The sequence below is a fragment of the Aspergillus piperis genome (assembly GCF_003184755.1).
Source record: "Aspergillus piperis CBS 112811 unplaced genomic scaffold BO85scaffold_10, whole genome shotgun sequence".
Classification (NCBI taxonomy): domain Eukaryota; kingdom Fungi; phylum Ascomycota; class Eurotiomycetes; order Eurotiales; family Aspergillaceae; genus Aspergillus; species Aspergillus piperis.
This window is the reverse complement of record NW_020291600.1, coordinates 461566-474517: the sequence shown is the minus strand read 5'-3', so window position 1 is coordinate 474517 and position 12952 is coordinate 461566. Positions and strand designations below refer to the sequence as shown.

At 52.4% G+C, this 12952-nt stretch overlaps 4 protein-coding genes across 4 annotated transcripts; 2 read left to right on the top strand and 2 right to left on the bottom strand.

Annotated features, from left to right (window-relative positions):
* Positions 1-565: 565 nt before the first annotated feature.
* On the bottom strand, positions 566-2105 carry BO85DRAFT_459869 (F-box domain protein; the record flags this gene model as incomplete). The annotated part of the gene is made up of 2 exons (XM_025661680.1): positions 566-1692; positions 1751-2105. The coding sequence occupies 2 exons, from the start codon at positions 2103-2105 to the stop codon at positions 566-568; spliced, it is 1482 nt and encodes a 493-aa protein (XP_025515047.1).
* Positions 2106-3338: 1233 nt separating this feature from the next.
* BO85DRAFT_449838 (putative pantetheine-phosphate adenylyltransferase) lies at positions 3339-5260 on the bottom strand. The gene has a single exon (XM_025660248.1). It carries the CDS (start codon positions 5041-5043, stop codon positions 3838-3840), a length of 1206 nt encoding a protein of 401 aa, XP_025515046.1. The 5' UTR covers positions 5044-5260; the 3' UTR covers positions 3339-3837.
* A 133-nt stretch (positions 5261-5393) lies between these two features.
* BO85DRAFT_449837 (WD repeat protein) lies at positions 5394-8169 on the top strand. The gene is made up of 4 exons (XM_025660247.1): positions 5394-6437; positions 6506-7106; positions 7170-7244; positions 7302-8169. Exons 1-4 carry the CDS (start codon positions 5667-5669, stop codon positions 7727-7729), a joined length of 1875 nt encoding a protein of 624 aa, XP_025515045.1. The 5' UTR covers positions 5394-5666; the 3' UTR covers positions 7730-8169.
* Positions 8170-8345: 176 nt separating this feature from the next.
* triA (putative mRNA capping nucleoside-triphosphatase) lies at positions 8346-11559 on the top strand. Its single transcript, XM_025655431.1, has 3 exons — positions 8346-10483; positions 10535-10984; positions 11060-11559. The coding sequence occupies exons 1-3, from the start codon at positions 8819-8821 to the stop codon at positions 11228-11230; spliced, it is 2286 nt and encodes a 761-aa protein (XP_025515044.1). The 5' UTR covers positions 8346-8818; the 3' UTR covers positions 11231-11559.
* The last annotated feature ends 1393 nt before the right edge of the window (positions 11560-12952 follow it).

Genomic DNA, 12952 nt, shown 5'->3' with positions numbered 1-12952 from the left:
TGTTATATTGCATTGATCATTGGGATCCTATGTCATTTCTATTCATCTTGTCTATCTATCTATCTATCTAGTCACACTTACTACCACCACATACTACCTTTTTTTACTGCAGGAGGGGGGAGGCAAGGTGGTTGATGATTTCTATCCACCTATCTATCTATTTATCTATCGTCTACTCAATACATAGATTTCTTTTCTCTTTCTTCGATTTCAACTCTATCATCTTTATATACCTCCGTCCCGTTAATTGATAATTCCCCCGTGTCTTTGTAACATTCTATTGATTCTATCTTCGCATAGTAGCTATTGTCTAGTGTTTTGAATGCTTACTATTCTTATAGTCAGGTGGTATCATTATGAATACAACGCCACTATAATACTCTGTACTAAAGTTGTTCTGCTCACTCAGATTCTTGTGGTTAACTAGTATACGAGCGAGCGCGGGATATATACTTGCTTAGGAACTGGATTTACGGCTAATATGCGACTAATGTTCCATATCGATTCAGAGAAACCAACTGAACTTAACATATGCAAAATGAACAAATTTCGTAACGACATGACATTAAACCCTTCTGTGGACATTACTTCGTTGACTGGACAAAACCCATGCTTCCCACAGTAACCTCTGGTCATGGCTTACGCTCTCTCCATTGTCTCCTAATACGTCTGATGTGTGTCCGCGCAGCTGTTCAAGCGTGGCATCGGAAAAGGCGCGGCGGGTTTTGCCTGGTGGGCTACTGTTTGAGTAGTCCATGTTGAGGAAGGCCTTGTGCGGGGCCATGTCGGGCGTGGGTTGTACAACGATGGCAAGTGTCGGCGTTTGAGAACTGCCGGCACCGGGTCCGGCAGCGTCAGCGTGGTGGTGGGCATTGGCGTTGGCGTCGAAATGGCTGGTGTAGTCGATTCCACGCAGGTCTATGCGTTCAAGAAGGTCCATTTCGTCATGTAAGACGCTAAGGACGTCGCGCCATCGTCCACCGGGGCGGAGATAGACGTTGGCTAGTCGGACGTTGCGAAGCTGGCGCCTGTGCCGACGGATGAAGGCGATGATTTCTTCCGAGCCGAGGCGCCAGCCTTGGATACTGAGGGTCCGGAGTCTCTTCCACTGGACGTGGTGGAAAATTTGCTCTAACGCGAGGTCCAGTGGCGCATTGGTAGGGAAGCCTAAATGAATGGTTGTGAGATTTTTGGCAGCTAGAAAGAAGTCATGGAAGACGTTGGACAGCGTCTCCATGTATGTGGATAGCTTGGCTGCGGAGTGAAAAGTAACATCCAAGCTCGCCAGTCGTGCGCCCAGTGCGGAAAGGCTGGTGGATGGAGCCTGCAGCAATCTCACGGTTGCTTCCGGGCTGATCTGCGGCCCGACAAATCTCACTGAGTTACAGTTGGACTCTAGTAACGAGATGCTCAGGCTGGTGACAGCTCTGGTGCAGGCGGGTTCCCAGTCCAGACGCGTTGTTCTTCCCAACGAGCGCTCGCGTATGTGGTCTAGCAATTGTTCGTCTGCTCCATCTTGCAACCGGAGGAGTTTGACTTGTTGTAGGGAAGAAAAAGCTGCTATCGCCCGTCGCAATAAACGGAGATCAAGGTTTGAATCGAGTATGTATTTTTGATCATCGAGCCGACGCCGGTGGATGGACGAAACGGGAAGGTTATCTACATCGACCCCATCCAGGATGTGGGACCAACCTAAATGATCATCAGCTTCATGCGCGCAACATCCCGGGCGGGTCTGCAGAGACGGTACCGCTTCCTTGGTAGAAGGGTCGCACCATGTACGTGAAATATCTGACATGACAGGCTAGCTGCATGTTCAGAAGGTCCTCCAACCTTCGGAATTCGTCGGATGAAAACCGGAGTACAAAACTGGTGAATTTCCGGGGTGTACCGATGCGCTTGAATCTTCTGCAGACGAGTCTGAATCGATCCAACTCGGACTTTTCACCGAAGGCATGAGCCGTGCCATTGTCGGAGTCGCGAGACGAGCCTTGCGGAGTTGTCGGGGAGGGCTCGGGAGATAGATTGTCTGAACCCAAAAGGTACGAAAGTATATCACTGATCAACTCGTCTGCCAAGTCTTCAATGTTTCGAGGTCTCTCCATGGTTTTCGCACAGCGAAGCAGCCGCGTGGTCGGCTGCTATGGTCACTCGCACCAACATGGAAACCAGCCCAGGTACGAGAGGGGTATGGCAAACAACGATGCGCCAGGTCGGAGGTTCAGGAAGAAAGAGGAGAGCAGGAAGGGACTGACCCTGATTATATGGACAGGGAATCGACGAGAGAATAAGCAAAGAGTGACAGCAGACAGTCGGGAGGTTTTTAAAGGATCATGACCACAAAAAAAAAAAAAATAAAATGAGGCGCAAAAAGTTCGAAAAAGAAAAGAAAAGGAGAGCAGAAAAAAGAAATTAAGAGTTGGAGAAAGGAAGGACGAAAGTGATACATCCCCTCTCACACTCCCAGCACATTCTCTATCGACTGCAGAGTAGACGGCGGGCCACAGGCAGAGCGCTTGCAGCAAGTGAACCTGTCTGACAAGATTTAGAGCGTCCCACCGCGACAATCCCTAATCCCGTCATTCGAGTCGACTGGGGGGGTTTCACCTCCGGGTATCTCGCCAGGACCATCAGTAGACGCCCCAGTTTGATCAGACGACAGGATATTGGCTGAGAGAGCTGGCACACAGGGGTCACATGATCGAAAGCGTATGCGGATATCCAGCGTGAACCTGCAGGAGGGAATCTAGTAGGAAAGAAAGTGACGGAGAGGATTGGTAGGGAAGGACGACGACAGCTGGCTGGACCGGGGATAAGGGAAGGAGGAGGGAGGGAGGGAGGGCAGGGAGTGGGTAAGAGGGAAAATGATGCGACATGAGAGTCTGTTACGTGCAGACGCCCACCAGAGTTGCAGCAAGGGAACCCCGCCTGGAAAGAACGCGAATCAATGGCGGCCTGTCGTTCCCAAGCCTAGATCGTCCCTGCTTGCGACTGGCGAGTTGCGCACGGCATTTATTCCCTCCTTCTGCCCCATCTCCGTGAGCCTAGCGCATTGGAGCTGCTCCATCAAACTGGGGGGTGCTAGCAGCAGGACTAGTACTTAGCAGCACAGTATCGAGATTGCAGAACTGGATCGGAATCGCCAACAATGGCATTGCGTTGGTCCGGACTGGAAAGCCTCGTGTGGGGATGCTGTGAGGGAAAGGATCATCAGCCCCTAAAACACTCTGGGCCAGTAGCCCCCGAGTCCAGGGCGCAATCCCAAACGCCGGGGAGATAAGATGGTTGGTGGTCTGTTCTCTCTTCTCTCTTTTTCCCTCTCTGCACAAAGAAAACAACTCATTCTGAACCCTTCTCAGGGGTAATTTGCGTTTAGCAAATCAAACAAAGAGAATGATAATCCAAAATTAAAAAACAGGCCATTCAAAAATCTTCCCGGAAATTAGAAAGGAGCAAACATATAATTGAATGGCGGTTGAAGAAAGAACGGAAGAAAAAGAAGTAGTAGTCCACCACCACATATTAGTGCGGAGACCATCTATTATTACAAACCCCATTTAAAAATATTCGAAGCTCACTCCTTGTTGCGTCACTTCATCAAGAAGCACCATCGCAACTAACAAAAAATCAATATGGTTAAAACGCATGACTCGCTTTGTTGTCCCTGGCTGCTGGTGATGCCGGCAATGTATGTACAGGATCGCATCGTGCCCAATCATCTCCATATCTGCACGCCTGCCCTCTGCCGTTTCAGGACAGCTGTCAATGTCTAAATTCTCGAGCTTGACGACTGGTTCGCATAGCTGCCCGCACGCTTTGCCAGTTCACTGCGCTAATTTATTCCGTGGCCATCTCCATCCGACGCCGTCTGATATCAGTGCTGCTTATCTTGGACGCGAAACTCTCGGCATCATCGGTGGGGACTTCGCCTGTATGTAGTACGTCGACTTCAAACACCTCCAGGCTCTCCCAGCCTTTCTTCGCACGCTCCTCATTGACCGCACCCCCACCTGCACGAGTCTCTTTGGAAACAACAAGAGCACTAATCTCTTCGTCGGTGATGGTAGGGCCAAAAGGATCCGTGATCTGTACCAGCTTGAAGACTAGATCCGGCCGCATTTGCATCTGAATGTACTTGTCATCGGATCCAGATCCAGAGTCTCGTTCAATGCGCGGCGCACTGATTTCCGGGATACGGAAATCCATGATGGCTGAAAGGAACGAGCCGGTACTCATGCATCGCTCATCCCAGCTCTCCAGAAATTCGGCATACTTTTTCTTCGCCAGCAAACCTTCTCCTGTCACCCCGACGGTGATCTTCCGGACTTTACCTGCCTCCACATCCTCGGCAGGCTGCAATACCAACGCCGTAGCCGTGAGCAAGAGCTTGTGCCCGATGTGAAAGTGATCGAAAGTGCCTCCTACAGCCACAGAGTAATGCATGGTTGATATGTGGTTATCATCCATCACCAGAAGAGATTCTGCAGCCTTCCAATTGGGTGCATTTGGGATTGCGCTCATAGATCCGCCGTTGGGGTCCTTAGACTCAGAATAGAAGCTACTGAAGGCCGTTGCTAGACCCTGACCTACTTGGTTATCCGGGTAGTATATGAAATCCCACAGTCGCCCAGACCGCGCCAACGTCTGCAAGTCAATAATAGGACCATCGCACGGATTGTCCCTGGGAACGGCAGTCTGGACTGAATCGTAGTCGAGTAAGATCACACGGGCGTCAATACCGCCAGGACCGTCGAGCTCAATGCCTTGCTCAACACACACAATCCCAATAAGCCTATAGATGCTTTCCAGAAAAGACTGGAGGCTTGAAAATGCCCTAGTGCGCGGCCGACATGAGGGGGATAGAAGGCCTGGAAGGGAGAGCGCAATATCTAGTATGGCCGCGTGATTGGCTCCATTAAGTTCCCGGACAAGCTTGGTGCAGACACCCAACAGAATGGGCTCATATGCAGCCTTAAACTGGTCAAATGATGCCGAAGGGGGTGGCGGCAGCAGAAGCAGGGCCGAAAGTTGATCTGAAGCCATATTGCGGGGAGGATAGAGGGGAGCTCACGGGTGGAGCTTAGTAGAGAAAGAAAGAACACTGCAAGGGTAGAGTTTCAAGGCGATAACGATGGAGTCGTAGAGTTATACAGCGCACGATATGCCCTTGAATGCGAAATGTAAATGTAGAATCCCACCTAGTAATCCGGTGTCAAATATCTTCGTTTTGCAACGCAAGACAAGATCGCTTTCATCAACCCCAACCAACGATGATGATGGAAGGAGAAGGGCAGGAATTCCCCGCGATCTGGGTGGCTGAGTCAGCGGCACGAGACTCCCCTCGGCGGCGCTTTGCTGCCTCATCGCTCCTCCCTTCGACTCTCTCCGTTTCTGCAGGCATTCCTTCCCCTCGTTCGAGCTCCAGGATGTCTCTCTGACTCCTTAATCATCTTTCCCCCGTGATATGATCCAGATCGAGCACATCCCTGGTGCAGTCGGAGCTCCTAGCGCCAATCCCCTCTCCTCCGGATAGTCCTCGTACCCTCGTTATCGCCCTACGTCTTCGACTCCCGAACTCAATCCGAGAATCTCATTGAGCTCCAACTGCTGTGCGGTGGGCTGCGCCTTTCATTATTGAGGTCTCGGATTGTTCGGCCATCGCTGTCATGTCGAATCCTACGCAGCCTTACGACGCTCGGCGGGCGACAAGCTACGGTCGACCTGAGGAGCTCCATATTCCATCGACGGGCCCCAATCTGCAGCGACAATCGATGTCTCACGAATACCCCGCCGGTCAAGACAACCATGTCCCTTCCATCAATGTTCACCCATTGGGGTCGCAGCCGGGTCAGTATGGTGGTGGTGGAAGCAGCGGCGCGAGCGGAGTACTCCCGGGAGCGCTCCAGCCGGGTAACGTCAACCGTCCTCCTGCAGTATCAGTCAACACTGCACCTTCGGCGCTACCAACACTACCTGAATTGAATACACCAATGCAGCCAACATCACAATCAGGACAACAGCCCCAGTCGGCGCAACAACAACAACCGCCCCAGCAGCAGCAGCCAAATGCCCGCGCCAGTATGGTCAACTCTCATGGGCATTCTAGATCCAGCCCAGCGGGGTTTGAGCAGCCAAAATACAGACAGCCAGGCTCTTCACCTGGCTCTGCATACCCTCCCCATACACCTCAGGGAACAAAATACTCACCGTTGGGTCTAGCCGACATCCGACCGACAGGGGACCTTCTAGGTGACCCAATCACCAGCTCCGGTATGGCGCCGTTCAACGGGGATAATCCGGTACCTACCAATAGCAATTACATCGCTCCTTGGCCTATATATTCCATGGATTGGTGCAAATGGCCTATCACGGGGAGCTCCAGCTCGTTCGGGGGCAAGATTGCCTTGGGAAGCTATCTAGAGGATAACCACAACTACGTACGCGTACCCCTGCCACCTTGCATTCTTCATATTCGCAACCTCAAAGTTGTGCTAATTCGGAATAGATACAAATTATAGATACCCATTGGACACAACCCGACCCCGATACGCCGGATGCCGCCGCGGGGGAGATCAAGCTCGACTATGTGAAAACCGCAGAGGCCACCCATTCATATCCAGTAACACGGATACTCTGGGAGCCGCCGTCATCGCAGAAGCAGTCTACTGATCTGTTGGCCACGTCTGGCGATCATTTGCGGTTATGGTCGCTGCCAACGGCGCAACCCGTACCAAGTTCCAACTCCATTACGCGGTCGGCCAGCCAACACGCACCGACAGCGAAACTGTCGCCGCTGGCTTTGCTCTCCAATTCCAAATCTCCCGAGCATACCGCTCCAATCACCTCATTGGACTGGAATACAATCTCCCCCAGTCTGATCATTACCTCGAGTATCGACACCACCTGCACGATCTGGGATATTCCCACCCTTACCGCTAAGACGCAGCTGATTGCACATGACAAAGAAGTATACGATGTTCGGTTCTGCGCGAATAGCGTGGACGTCTTCGTCAGCTGTGGCGCTGATGGTAGTGTGCGCATGTTTGATCTCCGCAGCCTAGAACATAGCACTATCATCTACGAGCCCACGGAGAAGCATGAGAAGGGTAATGCCCATTTATTTCTTCTCAGAGATCCCTGCATTATACGCTAACGGGTACCTGCTATAGTCCCCACTCCGGGCAATGGAAGTCCTTCTGGCCAAGCCCAGCCCGTATGGCCCCCGCCTCTACTACGCATCGCTGGTATGTATTTGGTCAGATTTGCTGGCTGCGGTTGAAACTGGACGCTAACAGTCATAGCATCACCCCATGATTCCCACCTTCTTGCCACCTTCTCGCAAGATTCCAACATCGTGCGGGTTTTAGACGTCCGACAGCCCGGACAGGCTCTTCTTGAACTGAAGGGCCACGGCTCCTCCATCAACTGCGTTGAGTGGTCGCCCAATCGCCGCGGGGTTCTGGCCTCTGGTGCGGACGATTGCTTCGTACTTCTGTGGGACCTCATCAACCAGCACAATGCGGCTCCTGTGCCCCCCATGCCTCCCGCCCCGCATAATGCGGGCACGCCCGCGACACCCAGTGAGCGTGGCCCGGCCGCCGTATGGCTATGCGACAACGAAGTGTCGAACATCAGCTGGTCGCCGCAGGGCGGTACCACCCCCGCCGGGCATCCGCGCGACTGGCTTGGGGTCTGCGGTGGACGTGGATTATGGGGTGTGGCACTGTAGCGCCATGGAGAAAAGCACTATTAGACGACTTGTTGATTTTTTTTCCCCAACTTATACTACACCATCGTCTCGCGTTGCTGTGTTTTCCTTTTTCTGTTGGCTTTACTTTTCTTTATTCCTTTGGATTTTGCTGCCACCTTCGGTATCCCCTAACGCTGTAAAGAGATTCTTGGGTTGTTAACTGGCATGGTATGAGTGAACGAATGAAACGAACTAGCGTATAGTCGAATGAGTACCTAGGTGTATTTCAGGGGCACTTGGGTTGTGCTTTTTTATCTCGTTTACAAGTGGATAATCTTGAACGGGGAGTGGATGAAGCCGGGTATACTATAGCTACTACTCCCGTCAATCTATACTATACAACCTGCACCATTGACAGGCACAGGTCAAGACATGGTAAAAGAACACTCTACAATTCTAATGGTAGAACCAGAACTTTACTATGTCTCCAATCATTCTTAGATGTATTCGTACACTAAATAAGACGGGAGTGGAGGCAGCGTCGCAATGAGACTTAGAGCGGTGCAACCTTAGGGCGGGAAGGCAGTAGGGAAGGGACTACTAGCTATACACTCAATGCTACTTTACTACTTTCTAATTAAACTTATCGGTGATGTGTCTCCTTCCTCATTTCTCGACTAACAGCTAGAATAACCATTTTTCATCCTCATCTCCACTGAGCTTCATCTTCCATCACCCTCTTTCTCTTCCAAAATCTCTCTTTCTATGGGAGCTCCGAGCCGCCAATCGGCCACCCGCCAATTGCACGCCAGAATACGGTGCCGATCCCGCGACGTGAACTTCTCGACCTTCAATTCAGCTCTCCTCATTCTTCCCTTCTCTTCCTCTTCCTCCTCGACTTCGGCTTCCATCCCGGCTCTTTCGTGCCCTTCGCCCTTCCACCCTGCAAATCGCCAACTTACTGGCGATTGCCTCATGCCGTCATTCCTCGCCATTCTCTCGTGACTTCTCCGAGCTTTCTGGCTGGAGTTCAGCCTGTCCCCAAGTGATCGTGGAAGGGAGTCTGCAGCTTCCCTCTTTCTTGCTACTCAACACCTTCAGGTTGTCGCTTTCTAGCCAGCTGTCGCCATGGACTTGCGCACCATCATGAACACGGAGAGCGCTGGCAACTCCAGCGCTCCATCCCAACCACATCCGTCGCCATCTCAAGCGCCTCGCGATTCCTCCGACCCCATCTATCCTCCGCGCGACCAGCTGCCATCCTCATCCTCCTATCCGTCAGCCTTTCCCGGCCCTCCGCCGCCGCAACGATCTCACGCATCTCCCGAGCGCTCTTCCTCCTACGGCTCTCTTCAATCGCCTTACCAATATCGTCCCACACCGGCCATAATTCCGGGCGCGCCATCCCAACGAGCTCCGACCCCTCCTCCCTACGGTGCCTCCGTCTCGCGTGACTCCTTCGCCGCGTCCGTCGCTTACAATCAGCAGCAGCAGCAGCAGCAACAGCAGCAGCAGTCCCCCGTCGCTCAACAACGGTCGCAATCCATCCAGTCTGTTTTAACCCCCTATTCCCATTCCTCCAACTCATTCCATCCCAGGGAAAGTTCCCCGACAGGCGCTGCACAACCTTATCCGTCGCAACATTTCTCCCCTCCGGCACAAGGATCGCTACCGAATACGCCACGAGGGTCTGCTGCTGCTATCTACGCCCACCAATCACCCCAATCTTCTGTTCGTCCTCAATCTTCAGGTCGTGACTCTCTTTCGAATCGAGCTTCCAGTCCGTGGGTGGGCCCGGACGCTGCCGCTGCCGCCATGCACGTGTCGCCCTCCACCGCGGCGCGGTCATCGCGAGCAGAATCAAGAACACTAGACCAAACTCCGCGCAAACACAGTTCCACCTCAGAAAGAAGAGAGTCAGACGAAAGTGTGAGCCCAAGAACTACCTTCCTCCCAGGGGCTCGTCCCGAGGCAACTACGGCACGTCCCGACCAGACCGCTTTATCGCAGCCAGAACACGTTGAGAATGGAACTATAATAAAGGAGGGCCAACCTACGAACCCAAGTCTTCCCACACATCAGCAACACATCAACAGTTCACCCTCGTCGAGAATGTCCATCACAAAGGAATCGTCTGTGGAGGATTCGGCGCCCCAGTGGGCCCAAAAAGCTAGAGTGGCTTCAGACCCGAAAATCACGTCGAGCCCGCAACAGCCCAAGCGAAAACGGCGAAGGCTCAACGAACCGCCTATCTACGCCCAAAGATGTGCTCGCTCGAAAGGAAGATGTCCCCCCATCCCAAAGCCACACCCGCCTATTCCCAAACACGCAAGAGATTCGCCAGCAAACCCCTGGATCGTGCGCCAACGCGCCGTGTCCTCCGCGCAGGGAGCTGGGGCTGCTGCTGTTGCTCCTCCCGTCAAAGTAAAAGGGGAATCCACGCCCGTGAATGGGCCTTCGACGCCGACGCCGCAGCGGCCATCCGAACCTCCACAGGTCGGTAGCTTGGGGCCATGGGAACCGTCTATCACGGGATTTATCCCGCACGAGGAGGTCACCAAAATCGTCGCCGATTTCCTTTTCCAACACGTCGTGCTCCGAAATGACGCCATTGCAGCCCCTGCTGGGGCGGCTGCTGCCGGACAAATGCCTATCATTGAGGTGGAAGCCAAACTGGGTCAGCTCATCGATATGGATCGCGGGGAGCGGATGGTTCTGCCAATCTTGACTGAGACTGTTGTAAACAAGGATAATCCGCGCTTCAGGACTGCGTTTGAAAGCACTATGACTGTGGTAAGTAACCATGCATGTTTCTATATGTATTAACCAGCTAACTCTGCAAAGGCGCAACACCGAGCAATGAATAATTTCCTGAACGAAGCGGTCAAGATGTCCATGCCCCAATCAAATCAAGGTCGCATCCCACTTTCATACGCCCACAAGAAGGAGAGGGATACATTCTACGAAGTCTCTCCCAACGAGCTTCCGCCAGTCATCCGACAGAACCTCAATCCGCGTCACAAACCCAAGGTGCGTGTAACCGTCGATCAGCGAACGGGCGAAGTCCTCGCAAAGATCGTCAAATGCCGCATCGCCGACCTCGACGTACACAGCCCACGCACTTGTGTCGACTGGCGAATCAGCGTCAACCTCGAAATGAACTACGACGGCGATGTCAGTAACCTGCCCGTCGCCGACGGAAGGGGTGGTCGTGGCGGCGACCGGAACAAGGATCGTATGAGTTATCGACATCTAGCATACCAGATCGATCTAACCCAGGTTGCGAAATCAGAGGTGAGAATCCCTTAATAATATTTCACCCCCCCAAAAAGAAGCAAAGACATGCTAACCTCCCTTCTCTCCCTCCAGCCCCCAGTCAAAGGCGAATTCGAACACGAACTCGAAGTCGAAATCTCTGCCGCCGAAATCCGCCGACAAGGCCAAATGGCTATGACGGGAGATCCCAAAAACCAGTATGAAGAACTGATCAAGGGTTTTGTGGATAATGTCCGTGTTCTGGCACGAGCCGTACCGCCATAGTTTTACCTTCATTTATCTCTATCCACTATTACTCTTATTCCATCTTCCGAAGAAACTCTTTTTTTTTAACTTCTCGCACATAACACGGATACACAAAATTGGACGACGGGATCGCATGCAAGAACAACTGTTTAACTATTCTATGGTCGATGAGATGCTTATGTTTGTTTGTGATATTATTCATTGATTAGATTCTCTAGAGGATTGCGTTAGGTTGTTTTTGCAATTCCTCTCTATTTATCTTTTATTTCTTCGCCGTGTCTTACTATGTATTTTTATTTTGAATTCTCAAAAGCAAGGCAAGAAGGAATGAATGCAAGCAACCAAGCGGAAAGGATACGTTCATGTGATATTTCTTTAATTCTCTTCTTTTGATTTTGTGACTCGAGTAGATGATCTCTTTTTTCTGCTTCACCCGCTCAGGATGTTTGTCACGTTGGGGTCTCACTAAGTTGTTTCTGTAGATGGAATGAGGACAATGTAATTGATGGGTTCAATGTAGTAATAAGTAGATGATACACATAATACAGTTAGTAATGAAAAGATAAAAAGATCTGTCCAACGAAACAACCATGCTTCTCGCACCCGGATGATATGATATGAAATGATATGATGTGATTAGAACGTAAGAAGCACAAAACAGAGAACAAGAGAAAAATGATACGCCCGCATTTTATCTATTTTCACATATTCATTTCAAAATCTCTGCCTCTGTCCTCAAGGACTAGGTGTCCCCTCTTCATACCGCGGTCCACCATCGTCACCATCTCCGTATGCACCTGCGCCTGGGGTCGCCGCAGATCCTCCCAGAGCTGGTGTGGGTGCATCATATGGACGACTACCGCCAGCGTTATCGAAAGCTGCTGGCGTAGGTGCGTCGTAGGCTCTCTTGTCGCCGGGGGTGGGAGCGTTGAAGGCACCCGGAGTCGGGGCACTATCTGCCCAAGCGCCGGGCGTGGGTGCGGAAACACCAGGGGTAGGTGCGCTTCCGTAGGCACCGGGGGTAGGAGCAGAGTAGCCTCCAGGGGTTGGGGCATCGTAGCCACGGTCCTTGGTGCCGTTGCTGGCGGTGGCTCCGCCCCAGGCAGGAGTGCGGTTACCGGCATTGGAGGAGCCCCAAGCGGGGGTTCGGGAGCCAGCGGCGAAAGCATCGAAGTCACTGTTGCCAGAGCCAACGTAGGGAGTGCGAGCTCCAGCGTTCCAGGCGGGCGTACGCGAGCCAAAGCCTCCGTAGGCGGTTTGACTGCCATCGTAGGGGTTGGAGGTTCGGGAGCCGTCTTGCTTCCAGGCTGGGGTGCGGGAACCGCTCATGCCGGCCCAAGCGGGTGCTGAAGATAAAGGTTAGCACGATGGAACTGTGTATTGGTATGGAAAGAGATGCTCACTTCTCGACGACGAGGGACCGCCCCAGGCTGGTGTCCGGGACGAATCTCCAGCTCCCATTGGGGTACGACCGCCTTGCCAGGCAGAGGGAGGTCCTCCAGATCCTCCATGCGGCACGCGCGGTCCTCCGCGGCCACGGCCCATGTCTATCGTCTGTCCTGTGACAGGATCCTTGACGACGAGGATGTCCTTGGGAATGGAGATCAACTTATTTTTAGAGTGCAGCTCCACACGAGCCTGCACATCTGTAGAGTCCTTGACAATACCAACAAGACCCTTGAAAGGTCCTTTGCGAACCATGACCGTCTTACCGATCATTCTGTCACGCCCAAAGCTCTT

Excerpts from the sequence above, each read along its gene's own strand:
- BO85DRAFT_449838 (XM_025660248.1), bottom strand. The coding sequence starts at position 5,043 with ATGGCTTCAGATCAACTTTCGGCCCTGCTTCTGCTGCCGCCACCCCCT.
- BO85DRAFT_449837 (XM_025660247.1), top strand. The coding sequence starts at position 5,667 with ATGTCGAATCCTACGCAGCCTTACGACGCTCGGCGGGCGACAAGCTAC. Across the intron at positions 7,107-7,169 it reads CACGGAGAAGCATGAGAAGG|TCCCCACTCCGGGCAATGGA; the intron begins GTAATGCCCATT and ends TACCTGCTATAG. Across the intron at positions 7,245-7,301 it reads GCCTCTACTACGCATCGCTG|CATCACCCCATGATTCCCAC; the intron begins GTATGTATTTGG and ends TAACAGTCATAG.
- triA (XM_025655431.1), top strand. The coding sequence starts at position 8,819 with ATGGACTTGCGCACCATCATGAACACGGAGAGCGCTGGCAACTCCAGC. Across the intron at positions 10,484-10,534 it reads TTGAAAGCACTATGACTGTG|GCGCAACACCGAGCAATGAA; the intron begins GTAAGTAACCAT and ends AACTCTGCAAAG. Across the intron at positions 10,985-11,059 it reads CCCAGGTTGCGAAATCAGAG|CCCCCAGTCAAAGGCGAATT; the intron begins GTGAGAATCCCT and ends CTCTCCCTCCAG.